General features: G+C 39.4%; 1 protein-coding gene across 1 annotated transcript in view; it reads left to right on the top strand.

Moving 5' to 3' along the window:
* Window positions 1-14,662, top strand: part of LOC123759273 (probable glutamate receptor) — a 75,254-nt gene that overhangs the window by 38,054 nt on the left and 22,538 nt on the right. Inside the window, exon 7 of the mRNA XM_069334801.1 lies at window positions 2,044-2,134. Coding sequence (XP_069190902.1) covers window positions 2,044-2,134 — 91 coding nt within the window. The remainder of the gene's footprint in view (window positions 1-2,043; window positions 2,135-14,662) is intronic.

Here is a 14,662-nt window from a genome sequence, read left to right as displayed (position 1 = left end):
GCTGGAGCTGCATACTCCTGGATTGGCCTAACATAAGTGGTATACAGGGTCCTGAACGATTCTTTACACAAGTTTCTAAAGGCAGTTCTTATATTGGCCAGACTAGCATATGCCGCTGATGATATCCTTTTGATGTGGGCCTCTGGGGCCAGGTTCGGTGTGATATCGACCCCCAGATCTTTCTCTCTATTTGACTCCTGTAGAATTTCACCTCCCTGATGGTACCTTGTGTTCAGCCTTCTGCTCCCTTTGCCTAATTTCATTACTTTACACTTTCCTGAGTTGAACTTTAGCAGCCATTTTCTAGACCATTCCTCCAGTTTGTCCAGGTCGTCCAGTAGTCTCTGTCTATCTTCATCTGTTTTGATTCTTCTCATAATTTTTGCGTCATCAGTAAACATTGAGAGGAATGAGTCTATATCCTCTGGAAGGTCGTTTACATATACTAGAAACAGGATGGGTCCGAGAACAGAGCCCTGTGGAACCCCACTGGTGACATCTCGCCACTCTGATGCCTCCCACTCACTGTTACTCGCTGTTTCCTATTGCTTAGATACTCACTTATCCACTGGAGCACCTTACCCTTTACTCCTGCCTGCTGCTCCAACTTTTGTAACAGCCTTTTGTGAGGTACTGTGTCAAAGGCTTTCTGACAGTCCGAGAAAATGCAGTCTGCCCACCCTTCTCTTTCCTACCTAATTTGTGTTGCTTGGTCATAGAATTCTGTTAGGCCTGTGAGGCACGATTTACCATCTCTGAACCCATGTTGGTGGTGTGTTAGAAAGCTGTTTCCCTCCAGATGCTCTACGAACCTTTTCCTCACAATCTTCTCCACCACCTTGCATGGTATACAAGTTAGGGAAACTGGCGTGTAGTTCAGTGCCTTTTACCTGTCCCTCTTTTTGTAAATTGTGACTACATTAGCTTTCTTCCATTCCCCGTCCCCCGTTTCCAGTGACCTGTTATACAACATAGAGAGTGGCACACTTAATGCTTCTGCACTTTCTTTTAGAATCCACGGTGAGATTCTGTCAGGCCCAACAGCTTTTGACACATTCAGCTCCAACAGATTCCTTTTGACCTCATCACTGGTGAGGTAAATTTTCTCCAAGGTTGTTCGGTTTGCCTCCTCATTTAGTGCAGAGACCTCTCCTTGTTCTATTGTGAAGACCTCCTGGAATCTCTTATTGAGTTCTTCACACACCTCTTTGTCGTTCTCTGTGTATCTGTTCTCCCCTTTTCTCTGTTTCATCACGTGTTCCTTCACTGCTGTTTTCCTCCTGGTGTGGCTGTGGAGCAGTTTTGGTTGGGTCTTAGCTTTACTGGCAATGTCATTTTCGTACTGCCTCTCTGCTTCTCTCCTCACTCTGATGTACTCATTTCTGGCCCTCTGGTATCTCTCCCTGCTCTCTGGTGTTCTGTTGTTCCTGTAGTTTTGCCATGTTCTTTTACTCAATTGCTTTGCTGCCGCACATTCCTGGTTGAACCACGGATTCTTCTGTTGCTTTTCATTTTCACTTTTTGGACTGGGATAATCCTGTCTACAGCCTCCTGACACTTCTGAGTGACATAATCCATCATATCCTGTACAGTCTTTTCTCTGAGTTCTGTTTCCCATGGTATTCCCATTAGGATGTTTCTCATCTCGTCATATTTTCCTCTTCGGTAATTTAGTCTGTTTCCTTCCAATCCCATCCTTGGGTAGGTTATCCATACTTCTACCAGATACACAAATATCAATACACTGTGGTCACTCATTCCTATGGGGGCTTCATATTTAACTTCCCTTATTTCTGAGTCATTTAAGGTGAAATCAGTTCGAGTCTAGCTGGTTCGTCGTTTCCTCTCATTCTTGTGGGCTCCTTGACATGTTGGCTCAGAATGTTCCTTGTACTCACTTCCAAAAGTTTAGATCTCCATGTGTCTTCACCTCCATGTGGGTCCCCATTCTCCATGTCAATCTTTCCATGGTTGAAATCGCCAATGATTAAGAGTCTGATGTTTGTGTACGTGTGTGTGCGTGACCAATGTCTCACCCTCCAGGTACACCAACGTGCGTCCTCCGGATCGTTATTGGGGCAACAGGCTTCAGAACGGCTCTTGGTCCGGCATGGTGGGCATGGTTATGAGGCAGGTGAGTGTTGTGAGGCAGCTTATGAGGGAGGTGTGTGTTGTGAGGCAGCTTATGAGGGAGGTGTGTGTTGTGAGGCAGGTGATGAGGCAGGTGAGTGTTGTGAGGCAGGATATGAGGGAGGTGTGTGTTGTGAGGCATGTGATGAGGCAGGTGAGTGTTGTGAGGCAGGATATGAGGGAGGTGTGTGTTGTGAGGCAGGTGATGAGGCAGGTGAGTGTTGTGAGGCAGGTGAGTATTGAGAAGCAGGGGAAGAGGCAGGTGAGTGTTTTGAGGTAGGTGATGAGGCAGGTGAGTGTTGTGAGGTAGGTGATGAGGCGGGTGAGTTTTGAGAGGCAGGTGATGAGGTAGGTAATGAGGGAGGTGAGTGTTGTGAGGCAGGTGAAGGGGGGTGAGTGTTGTGAGGCTGGTGATGAGGGAGGTGAGTGTTGTGAGGCAGGTGATGAGGCAGGTGAGTGTTAAGAAGCAGGTGATGAGGTAGGTAATGAGGGAGGTGATGAGGAAAGAGAGTGTTGAGAGGCAGGTGATGAAACAGGTTAGTGTTGTGAGGCAGGTGATGAGTCAGGTGAGTGTTGTGAGGCATATGATGAGACAGGTGAGTGTTGTGAGGCAGGTGATGAGTCAGGTGAGTGTTGTGAGGCAGGTGATGAGTCAGGTGAGTGTAGTGAGGCTGATGAAGAGGGAGGTTAGTGTTGTGAGGCAGGTGATGAGTCAGGTGAGTGTTGTGATGCATATGATGAGACAGATGAGTGTTGTGAGGCCGGTGATGAGGCAAGTGAGTGTTGTGAGGCAGGTGATGAGTCAGGTGAGTGTAGTGAGGCTGATGATGAGGGAGGTTAGTGTTGTGAGGCAGGTGATAAGTCAGGTGAGTGTTGTGAGGCATATGATGAGACAGGTGAGTGTTGTGAGGCAGGTGATGAGGGAGGTTAGTGTTGTGAGGCAGGTTATGAGGGTGGTGAGTGTTGTGAGGCAGGTGATGAGGCAGGTGAGTGTTTTGAGGCAGCTGATGAGGCAGGTGAGCGTTGTGAGGCAGGTGATGAGTCAGGTGAGTATTGTGAGGCAGGTGATAAGTCAGGAAAGTGTTGTGAGGCAGGGGATGAGTCAGGTGAGTGTTGTGAGGCAGGTGATGAAGGAGGTTAGTGTTGTGAGGCAGGTGATGAGGGAGGTTAGTGTTGTGAGGCAGGTGATGAGTTAGGTGAGTGATGTGTAGCAGGTGATGAGTCAGGTGAGTGCTGTGAGGCAGGTGAAGAGGGAATTGAAATGGAATTCGTATAATATTTAGTATAGCCTGTGTGTTGATATTAAGTGCTACAGATAGCTCTGTTTTTGAAAAAAAACATGTTTGTACCTGTCACAGGTGTGTCATCTATATAGTAGGTATATAAACACACACGCATATTCAAATGGAACGTTTTGTCAGAATTTCAAAGCAATCGGTGAAGATCTTAGGGAGAATACAACGCGTTTTACTCTTACGTCCAACAGATGACGCTGTTTTGAAAAAAAAACATGTTTTTTCCTGTCACAGGTGATGCCTGTATATAGTAGTTATATAAAAAGACGCGTCTATTCGATTGCAACGTTGTGTCAAAATTTCAAAGCAATCGGTAAAGAGGTTTCAAAGATTTCTCTCACATGAAAAACACACTAAAAACAGTTTTTCAATAAAAGCATGTTTTTTTTCTGTCACAGACGTTACATCAATATTATATATATATATATATATATATATATATATATATATATATATATATATATATATATATATATATATATATATATATATATATATATATATATATATATATATATATATATATATATATATATATATATATATATGTCGTACCTAGTAGCCAGAACGCACTTCTCGGCCTACTATGCAAGGCCCGATTTGCCTAATTAGCCAAGTTTTACTGAATTAATATATTTTCTCTAATTTTTTTCTTATGAAATGATAAAGCTACCCATTTCATTATGTATGAGGTAAATTTTTTTTTATTGAAGTTAAAATTAACGTAGGATATATGACCGAACCTAACCAACCCTACCTAACCTAACCTAACCTATCCATATAGGTTAGGTTAGGTTAGGTAGCTGAAAAAGTTAGGTTAGGTTAGGTTAGGTAGGTTAGGTAGTCGAAAAAAAATTAATTCATGAAACCTTGGCGTATTAGGCAAATTGGGCCTTGCATAGTAGGCTGAGAAGTGCGTTCTGGCTACTATGTACGACATATATATATATATATATATATATATATATATATATATATATATATATATATATATATATATATATATATATATATATATATATATATATATATATATATATGAATATATATATAGTATTCGAAACGTTATGCATTTTAAAGTAAAGATTCTGAAACAAGATGTTCAGTATATCTCTGGTTTTCCTATTTATCTTAAAATTAAGATTCCCGAAGGGAACATCGATCATAAATATTTTATTAAAACGATATGGAAGACCTACAGTTACGTTATACAGAAGAATAGAGAAAGTGGATTTCGCAGTTAAGAAGGCTCACTTGGATTTGGAATTTCTACAAACCTGTAAGGCGCATCGTTTGGTCCCAAGATTCCTCAGGTTTAAAGTGTATTCCGACAAATTTGCGTTGACAAGTGAATATAATTCTTGGTTATTAAGATTGTTGGACTTTGAAATCTCTGAAAAGCAGAAGCGGGTAAATAAGTTGAAAAGTGAATTGCACGTGTACTTGGAGAAATTCAAGATCTTGGTTTCCTGGGTTGATTTTGAATCTTTAAAATGTAAATATGAAAACTATAATGATAAAAGGGTTGAAAAATGTAGACTTCTTCACGAGAAGAAATTGCGTAACTTGGGTATACCTTCATTTAATTCGGTGGACCCTGATAAGGTGGTTTTCAATTTTTCAAAGAGAGTTCTGTCTCCCATTGAGAAAGAACTTCTCTCTCTAGGGTTAGACTTCGGGTTGACGTGTAAAAAAACTAAATTTGTTAATCATTTTTTAGGTTTTGAGCGGTTATGCAACACATTGAAAACTTGTACCCTAAGGACTGGTACAAATTATAGTTGGACCAATATCATCAGTACTATATATATATATATATATATATATATATATATATATATATATATATATATATATATATATATATATATATATATATATATATATATATATATATATATATATATATATATATATATATATATATATATATATATATATATATATATATATATATATATATATATATATATATATATATATATATTTATATATATATATATATATATATATATATATATATATATATATATATATATATATATATATATATATATATATATATATATATATATATATATATATATGCAATTGATGATCACAAAACACTGATCATTTTATGCGGAAAATCCACAGAGAAATATGAAATGAGGTGAACGTTTCGGCTTTGTTAAAGCCTTTGTCAACACCAGACTGACTGATGTTGACGAGCAATGAGGCGAGCAATGTCGTGTTGTGTTGTTGCAGCACCCAGGCACTCTGCAGCAACTTGGTCTACAATGTTGTCTACAACACCTTGGTCTACAACACCAGACTGTCAGTCTGGTGTTGACAAAGGCTTTAACAAAGCCGAAACGTTCACCTCATTTCATATTTCTCTGTGGATTTTCCGCATATATATATATATATATATATATATATATATATATATATATATATATATATATATATATATATATATATATATATATATATATATATATATATATATACATATATATACATATATATACATATATATATATATATATATATATATATATATATATATATATATATATATATATACATATATATATATATATATATATATATATATACATATATATATATATATATATATATATATATATATATATATATATACATATATATATATATATATATATATATATATATATAAGATATATAATATATTATATATAATATATATATAATGTCCTTGATAAGAAAATCGCCGACCTTAAGAGGATGGATGGGAGGATTGAGGATATTGATGCTCATGATGCACTCTACCTCATCACCAGATGATGTCCCTCCCCAGGTTAACCTACTTTCTGAGGTGTTCACCATCTTACAGTAGCCAAAAACTAAGTGAGTATGACCGGTTACTGAAATCAATGCTAGAAAAAGCCCTTAACCTCTCTCTCGATGACCTACAGTGGAAACAAGCCTCTCTTCCCGTAAGACTTGGGGGCCTCGGAGTCCGAACAGCAACGCAAATCGCTGTTCCAGCCTTCCTGACCTCCTTATCAGCATCCGACGACCTTGTGAAGGAAATTCTACCTGCCCACTTACATCAGCTGGCAGGTGTACATGATCCCAATTTTACACGCTGTGCCACAGAGTGGGCTTCTCGTGCAGGCCAATCACCTCAACCACCATCTCCAAAAGCCCACAAGCAATCCAGCTGGGATGGCCCCATTGTAGACCAAGTTGCTGCAGAGTGCCTGGGTGCTGCAACAACACAACACGACATTGCTCGCCTCACAGCAGTAGCAGCACCACATGCAGGGGATTTCCTGTTAGCAACCCCAATGTCGGCAACTGGCATGCGTCTCACACCACACGCCCTCCGAATTGCTGTGGCCCTCCGCCTTGCTGCCCCAATCCACACCAGATATAGGTGTATTTGCAGCGAGGTGGTGGCTGACAGGTACGGCCACCATGGCCTACTCTGCCAAAGCACAGGGGGATGGCACTCGAGGCACAGTGAAGTTAACGACATCATCAAGAGGAGCCTCACCACAGCTGGATGCCCAGCTGAAAGAGAGCCCCGTTACCTAACGCCCCGTAACTCTGATGCTCTTATTGGTCGCCCGGATGGTATCACAGTGAACCCCTGGAAGAATGGCAAGCAGTTGGTATGGGACTACACGTGCGTATCAACCCTGGCTAACACCTACATTAACCTCAGTGTTGCACAACCAGGTGGCGCTGCCACCCACAGGGAAGCAGCCAAATCCCGTAAGTATAGAGAACTGGATCACCACTACAATTTTGTCCCCATTGCTTCTGAGACACTCGGCGCCTGGGGTAAAAGTGCTACCAGTTTTTTGAAGGAACTGGGTTCTAGGCTCATTGAAACAACAAGGGACCCGAGAGCTGCAAGCTTTCTTTTCCAGCGCCTCAGTGTGGCGATACAGAGGGGAAATGTGCACTGCATCCAGGGTTCCTGCCCGCCATCTGAGGAGCTGGAGGAACTCGACAACCTATGATAGCCATCTTTGTAACCCATATGTAACTCCTTTTTTGTAACAAAGTTCAAATAAAGTAAATATATATGTGTACATACAAAAGAATGGGGGTGGTAGGAGAAGATAATATTAGTGTTCAGTGAGAAACCACAAGGTCTCCTCTGAATACTTTTTATTTTCTTCTCCGAGGCTATGGGTCCGCACATTGGCACCAGAGGTGGTACCCTCACAAACTTATATATATATATATATATATATATATATATATATATATATATATATATATATATATATATATATATATATATATATACATATATATATATATATATATATATATATATATATATATATATATATACATATATATATATATATATATATATATATATATATATATATATATATATATATATATATATATATATATATATATATATATATATATATATATATAAACCCGTTGGATGCGAATGGAACATTGTGCAGGCGATAAATCACAAAAACGTGGCTGAAGTATGTTTACTAGACCACATACTAGAAAGCGAAGGGATGACGACGTTTCGGTCCATCCTGGACGATTCTCAAGTCGATAGGAACATTGTGTGAAAATGTCAAAGCATTCGGTGAAGAACTTTCAGAAATTAGCGATTTTGAACAAACGAACATTTTACATTTTTATTTATATAGATACTAGTATATTGTGCAGGTATAGACATAAGTTAGTTTAGGTTAGGTTAGATGTTTAGGTTCTGTTGTGATTATTTGTATCTGTAGCACATGGGTGAACGATTTACAGCGTTGTGGTTCGAATAAAATTGGGCAGTGAAGCCCTTGTTCCGGAAGCGTTTGAACGAAATCAGTTGTGAATCGAGTGTAAACCGTTATTCATTCATAAGCAGGGGGTTTGGCTGGTGCATGGAATCACTTTTAGGTCTTTGTTTGGAGGATGGGCTGCATTTTTATGCTTAGCTCGTCCATGGTCTTTACTACCTTCATGATGCATTTGAAAACGTTAATATATTGTTTATTCAAAAGCTAATTGTTTTCCAAAATTAAACAATATTAATGATTTTTATAGTTTTGTGTATTTTAATGTAGTCTTAGTATTGGTTAGGCCAAGTGTTTCATTTTTGTTTTCACTTATTTTCATTTGTGGTACATTAGGGAGGTATCCTGTCCTCAGGCCGGACTCATTAAAGCTGTGACCATCCCCAAAACCCATTCATCAATTTTATTGCTGTGTGAATTAAAAGCAGGTTTGTTCTCAAATAAAAATTACTATAATTTTATATTAAAGTTCTATGTATAGTTAGACAAAGATTAGGTTAAGTGTTTAGGTTCCACTGCTGGTTATTTGTATTTTAATTATGATGGAAAGCATTTATTGAGACGCAATTTGAAAAGAGGTCGTCAGCGAGAAATATTCACACATCCTCAGTTGTGATTTGTGTGCTTACCGTTTTTCTTTCATAAGCAGGGAATTTGGCAGCTGGATAAACGAACAGTTAACCTTGGTTGATGAGGTTAGGTGTTTAGGTTCTATTGACAATTATTTGTATTTGTAATACCTGGGTGAAGCCTTAATGGAGGTCTGTCTGAAACATAGGAAGTGAGTAAAGCTGGGTTTGAGAAACCTTCAAGGGTAATCAGTTATGTGCAACCTGTCCTCAGGGTGGAGATTCCCTCCAGGGAATGCAATGGAAACGACTACATAATTTATGTTATTATCTACTCTCTCTATCCTTGGTTAGGTTAGGTTAAGGTTTCTTTTGGTTAACCCTTAAACTGCTAAGGGCTATTTGGCCTGCATTCAGCCTCACATACAACCGAGACAGCTGTGCCTAAAGCAATTGCAGCAACCCAAACTCCCCAGCCGCCTCCCTTTTCACAACCATGTCAAAGGAACGCCGACACTCCACCTTGCACCATTCATACCAATCTAAAAGAGAAGGAAAGGCACACCGCCAGACAACAATTCCGAACCATCCCTCAAGAAACTGAGCACATAACCGCGGACAAGACAGCAGCCTACAATTAAATTTCCACCACCCTGAACCCACCTTCACCTGACTACGAACACCAACCCGAACCACCACTAAACAATGATCAGAAAAAGCTACAGGAACAGTGTGGAATGTAAAAACAGAACCCGCCCTCCCACGAACATAAAACCGATCAAGCCTAGAACACACCCCACGCACAGCAAAGGTATATTCTAACGCACCGCCACACATAATTGCAGCATCACGGAACCCACAGCACTGCAGAGTCTCAACCTACGCTCCAGAAACATTTTGCGGACGAGCACTATTGCAGTCCCGCACATGGGTGACGCAGTGATAATCCCCACCAAAAATCGTATCCCGCATATCATGGTGCAAAAAATCCAGAAACCCTTCTAAGGAAAAGTCCTCCCTCTATTCACTACCCCAAAATATGCCAACCCCGAGGGGGCGTAGACAGTCAAGAGCAGAATCACTACCCCTAAATACTCCACCCGGACAAACAGCACCCACCCATCCTCATCCACCTCCGTGTGAAAACTGATAAGGACGCCCTCCAAGAAAAAAAGCATCAACAAACCCCCAAAAGACTTCCTCGGCGGGTTGAGCACCATATGAAAATCTTCACACAAACCATGCAAGACAGCCACATCATTAACATTGTGCTCCTGAATAAAAGTCCCATCCACACACTGCCAACGAAGCACATCCACCAGACCCAAATGCACAGCAAAATCACTCAACCCATGCACATTCAATGTTGCACGTGTTAGAGAGGGCACCATCGTGGGAAACAATCAAGGCGCATCTAACCCCACAGGCCCCAACGGAGGCACACACGATCCCACCACAGAAGAGGGAGCAGCAATGCATGGGCCACTGTCCTACCGCCCCATAGAGGACGACCACTCAGGGACGGAGGCCCCAGGCGTTTTCCGTAGCAGCATCGGGGGAACAACAGTAAAACTATACCCAAATGGATCCATGAGTGTCGTCCGGGGTTGGTCAGTCAGGGAGCTTAGTTAATAAGCGCCAAGACTGACCAATCCTTATGACGATCATTGGTGCGGTGGTCACGGTACTGTGTACGTTTAGGGATGATCCTGGACGGCATGGGTTCGAATCCTGGCCGGGTCAAAGAGTTCTTAGTGATATATGGCTTGTGCATGCATGCAGCTTTCTCATGCAGCTTTCTCACACACACACACATGTTGGATATTTCCAACACCGAATACAACATTGTTGTATTCTTATTACTTATTACTAACCATACTAAATATTGTAGTAAGTAAAATTAACAACTCGTAGAATTCTCATGTACTAATAATTCATCTGTGCATTAGGCTAGAATTCTCACGTCACCTGACGCCAGTATTGTGTCAGATTTCCTTACAGTAAAACACATTATATTCAATTTGTGTGAGAATTAAATACGATTCTCCATAATTAAAGCATTCTGTATGACAACTGATTGCAGACGAATTGTTCTCTAACTAAAAGCCGAATAGAGAGTTAGAATCATAGCGTCTACCTCGCGATAGAGTTAACGTCATCAATGAATGCCATGGGGAGACATTAATTCCTCTCCCTTATATATTTACTATTCTTAGATTGGTAAATAATAATATTTTGTTCCTCTAAATAATAAACCCGTCCAGTCTTTAAAGTTTCAAGCGCGAATGCGAGAAATATTAATGTTCGTGACAATAATTTGTGTTATGAACGTCGACTCGGCGTGGGTTGGAGGGACGCCACCACCCTCAGTACGCGGACACGTGCAGAGCCGAAAGGAGGCAGAACTGTGCTTACCGTACTCATAAACGACGCCATTGGTCAGTAAATCGGGCAGGTGTTATTCATCCTCAGATGAAAGCCGCCACTGTGAGGCGTGAACGACCTTGCAGATAATATCTTCAACTAGTGCTGGTGTTAAATAAGGGACCCCTAGACTTGGTTCCTGACGACACGTGATCAGCCAGCTTGAAACGCATCAATCCAGGATAGGTTCACCGGAGCCTGGGATGCGAAATTACGGCAATCTTAATACTTATACAGTGCCCACAGCTAAGTACCCTTTATTTGATGCATCATTTACAGGTTTAATAATAGCGGGGTGATTGTTCGTCACGCAGCGGGATAACACCTAATAACAGGTGATTAGAATTCCATCTGTAGATATTAATAATTTTGAATATGAATTGAGTAGTTAAATCAATTGCTACTGGTAGTTATTTATCTTGCAGCTCGAGAGACGAATTCCTCATGCTGTCTTCTCCATGTTAACCGTACCATTCGTCAGTGTACCAGACTTGGAGATTAAGAGGACTTCCATGGTTATCTAAAGGAATCTGCTACAAGCTAAGGCTTATTTCTTTTTATCCATTTCTTTGCAATTTACTATATTCAGAATGTTTAATATTAATGTGATTTACTGTAACTCATTACTATGCTCATATTCATGTTCTTCTTTATATGAATGATATTATATTCAGCATTATTTATAGGATTAGATTATTATTGATTGAATTAGTGAACGAACCACACTGATTCCTGGACGTACTGACCTCCAGTAATAACCCCCCAATGTAGGTGTTTGAGGTTTGTTTTCTTTAATAAAACAGCCCATTAATTATTCTTATGATCATACTTTCTAGTCATATCCATAGTCACTGGTTTTCTCTAGAAATTTATCTAATGATCTGAAATTCTCAGTTTCCCTCTTTACTTTAAAAGCGGGTGGTCCTTCGTAATTTAATTTACTACTTTAATTATTAATTAATCAGAATCAAACCCAAATATCCCACATTATGGTCCTTATCGAACCGGATAGGCATTAAATTTATAATTAAAATATTAACCATTAATAACTAATCCTTGTGTGATAGTAGCTACACTAACTATTTAATTAATTGTGTCAACTAACATTGTAACACATCAGTTAGCCTAGATCACACTAACATATTGCTACTTTTACCTCATGTATAAAGTGGCTTTAGTGGGTCATAGCCAATTACCCACAACATTTAGACCTACACTTCATACTGAAGTAGAATCTTTAGGTCACCAAGAGCAACAGCTCATAACCTTATATTAATCACTAACACCAATTAAGTGTTAACCATTTAGGCTATACCAATGTTTCAATGTATGGCTGTCAGCAGACTGTCCATTATAGCCTGAATCCATGTTATAATTACTGATTCACTCAAGTCAGTGGATCATTAACATTTAGGGATCAAGTATACTAATATAAATTACTGATCTCATACTAGTTAATCATTACTAACCCTGATAATATTTTATTCCACAATTAGGAGTACATTTAAGAGTTAGGTAATATTTACGGCAGTAGAATACTTGCCAAACACAATTAATTCCTTTGTGTTCATTTAATTTCTTATACACATAATTACACAAGTGTATATTATATAAAATGCAAAAACCCCAAAAACACAGCACAATTATTTGCACATTACTGCACCATAATATAATCTTTGCCAACCTTCATTAGGTAGCAATTTAGGCTGTGATTGTGTTGAATTTGGCACAAGCACAGACTAAATATAGTTGTAGTTTCTCAAGCAGAAATTCTCACGACTAGGCTTGAGCTAGTTAGTGAGACACATATTATTCTTTTGTGCTGACCCTATCAAGGGTGGGATTAACCATTTACTGTGTAATTATTTTATTGCATATTTCTATGTATGTCTTTGAGTGTTACTGTAAGTCCACTACCCATCCGAGGCTGATTTAGAAGAGCTAAGCTGAGGAACACCTGTAGTGAGACTAAGGTACCACTCAAATCTTAGTTGCTTATTATTAGGTAGGTAGCTAACCTCTAAATGAGGTAAATTACAACCAGCCTCAAGAAATATTAGGCTGTCAATACTTATACCTGCTCTACATCAAGGAGCAGACACCATAGCTATACCACTAGCTACATAAGCCCTATCAGGCTTTCAATACTTATATCTGCTCTGCATCAAGGAACAGACTATAGCTATACCACTAGCTACATAAGCCCTATCAGGCTGTCAATAATTATACCTGCTCTGCATCAAGGAGCAGACAACATAGCTATACCACTAGCTACATAAGCCCTATCAGGCTGTCAATAATTATACCTGCTCTGCATCAAGGAGCAGACTATAGCTATACCACTAGCTACATAAGCCCTATCAGGCTCAATTTACCACAAGAATGAATCCTTTAGAAAGGAACGCAAGATTCTTGACAGCTCTTCAAGGTCCTTTAGGAAAACTGCTTATGAAATGTCATTTCTGTGTCGAAACTGACCCAGGTGACGTCTATAGACTAGCAAGTTCCATAAGGATCGCCACCCAAAAATATGACTATATCAAGACTGTAATCGAGTCCCACAGGAATTTACTCCAGGCCGGTCATACTGTCTCAGACCACTTACGTCTAACAGAATATGATCTCGATAACTATGAACATTCTGTTCAAACCAGTTTAGACCGATATAAGGAGGTGCTTGCGAGACAAGATATTCCCGAGTGGGTAGATCAGATCATTAATAGACCTGTACCCAAGTTAACACTCAGCTCAGATGAAATACTTGAGCTACATCAAGACGAGGAGAATCCTCTAATCAATGCTGATCATGATACAGGATCAACAACTGAAGTTCAACCTTCATTTTCTAACCTCTCATCTAATACAGCTTCATGTGATGATTTGTTTACAGAGTCTGATCAAATTTCAGACCACTCTTCTCAATGTTCCTTGGATTCTATAAGTTCAATACATAATGCTACTGAATTAACTAGCTTATCGCCAGAACCCAGAGAAACAAGTGAAGCTGCAGATAAAACAAGTGAAGCTGCAATGATCAGTGAATCTGAACCAGAAAATGATAAAGCTAATGCTGCAGCAGCAGTCGAAGCTGTAATCACAGCTGAGGCTAAACAAGAAGCCTTAAGCAACACAAGTAATGGTCACAATTGCTCACACCAGCCTTCTAAAGTAAGTGCTAACAATGAGAAGACTATTATAAACCTTGTACACCAATTATTAAATTTATCTTCACCAGAGCAATCAGATGACTCTTTACAAGCTTTTAGTTTTCAGCTTGAGTCACTGATAAATTCTTTCAGTAAAGAGGTGGATCACCCAACTACTGAGTGGATGACTAAAATTATCATCCAAAGAAAATTGTCTAGTGACACACTTAATAAACTATATGTATGCCAGAATGGTAATACCCTGTCAATGCAGGATATATTTACAGGTT

This window comes from Procambarus clarkii, chromosome 32, assembly GCF_040958095.1.
Source record: "Procambarus clarkii isolate CNS0578487 chromosome 32, FALCON_Pclarkii_2.0, whole genome shotgun sequence".
NCBI classification, from domain to species: domain Eukaryota; kingdom Metazoa; phylum Arthropoda; class Malacostraca; order Decapoda; family Cambaridae; genus Procambarus; species Procambarus clarkii.
The sequence above is the reverse complement of the archived record's forward strand: the minus strand, read 5'-3'. Positions and strand labels throughout refer to the sequence as shown.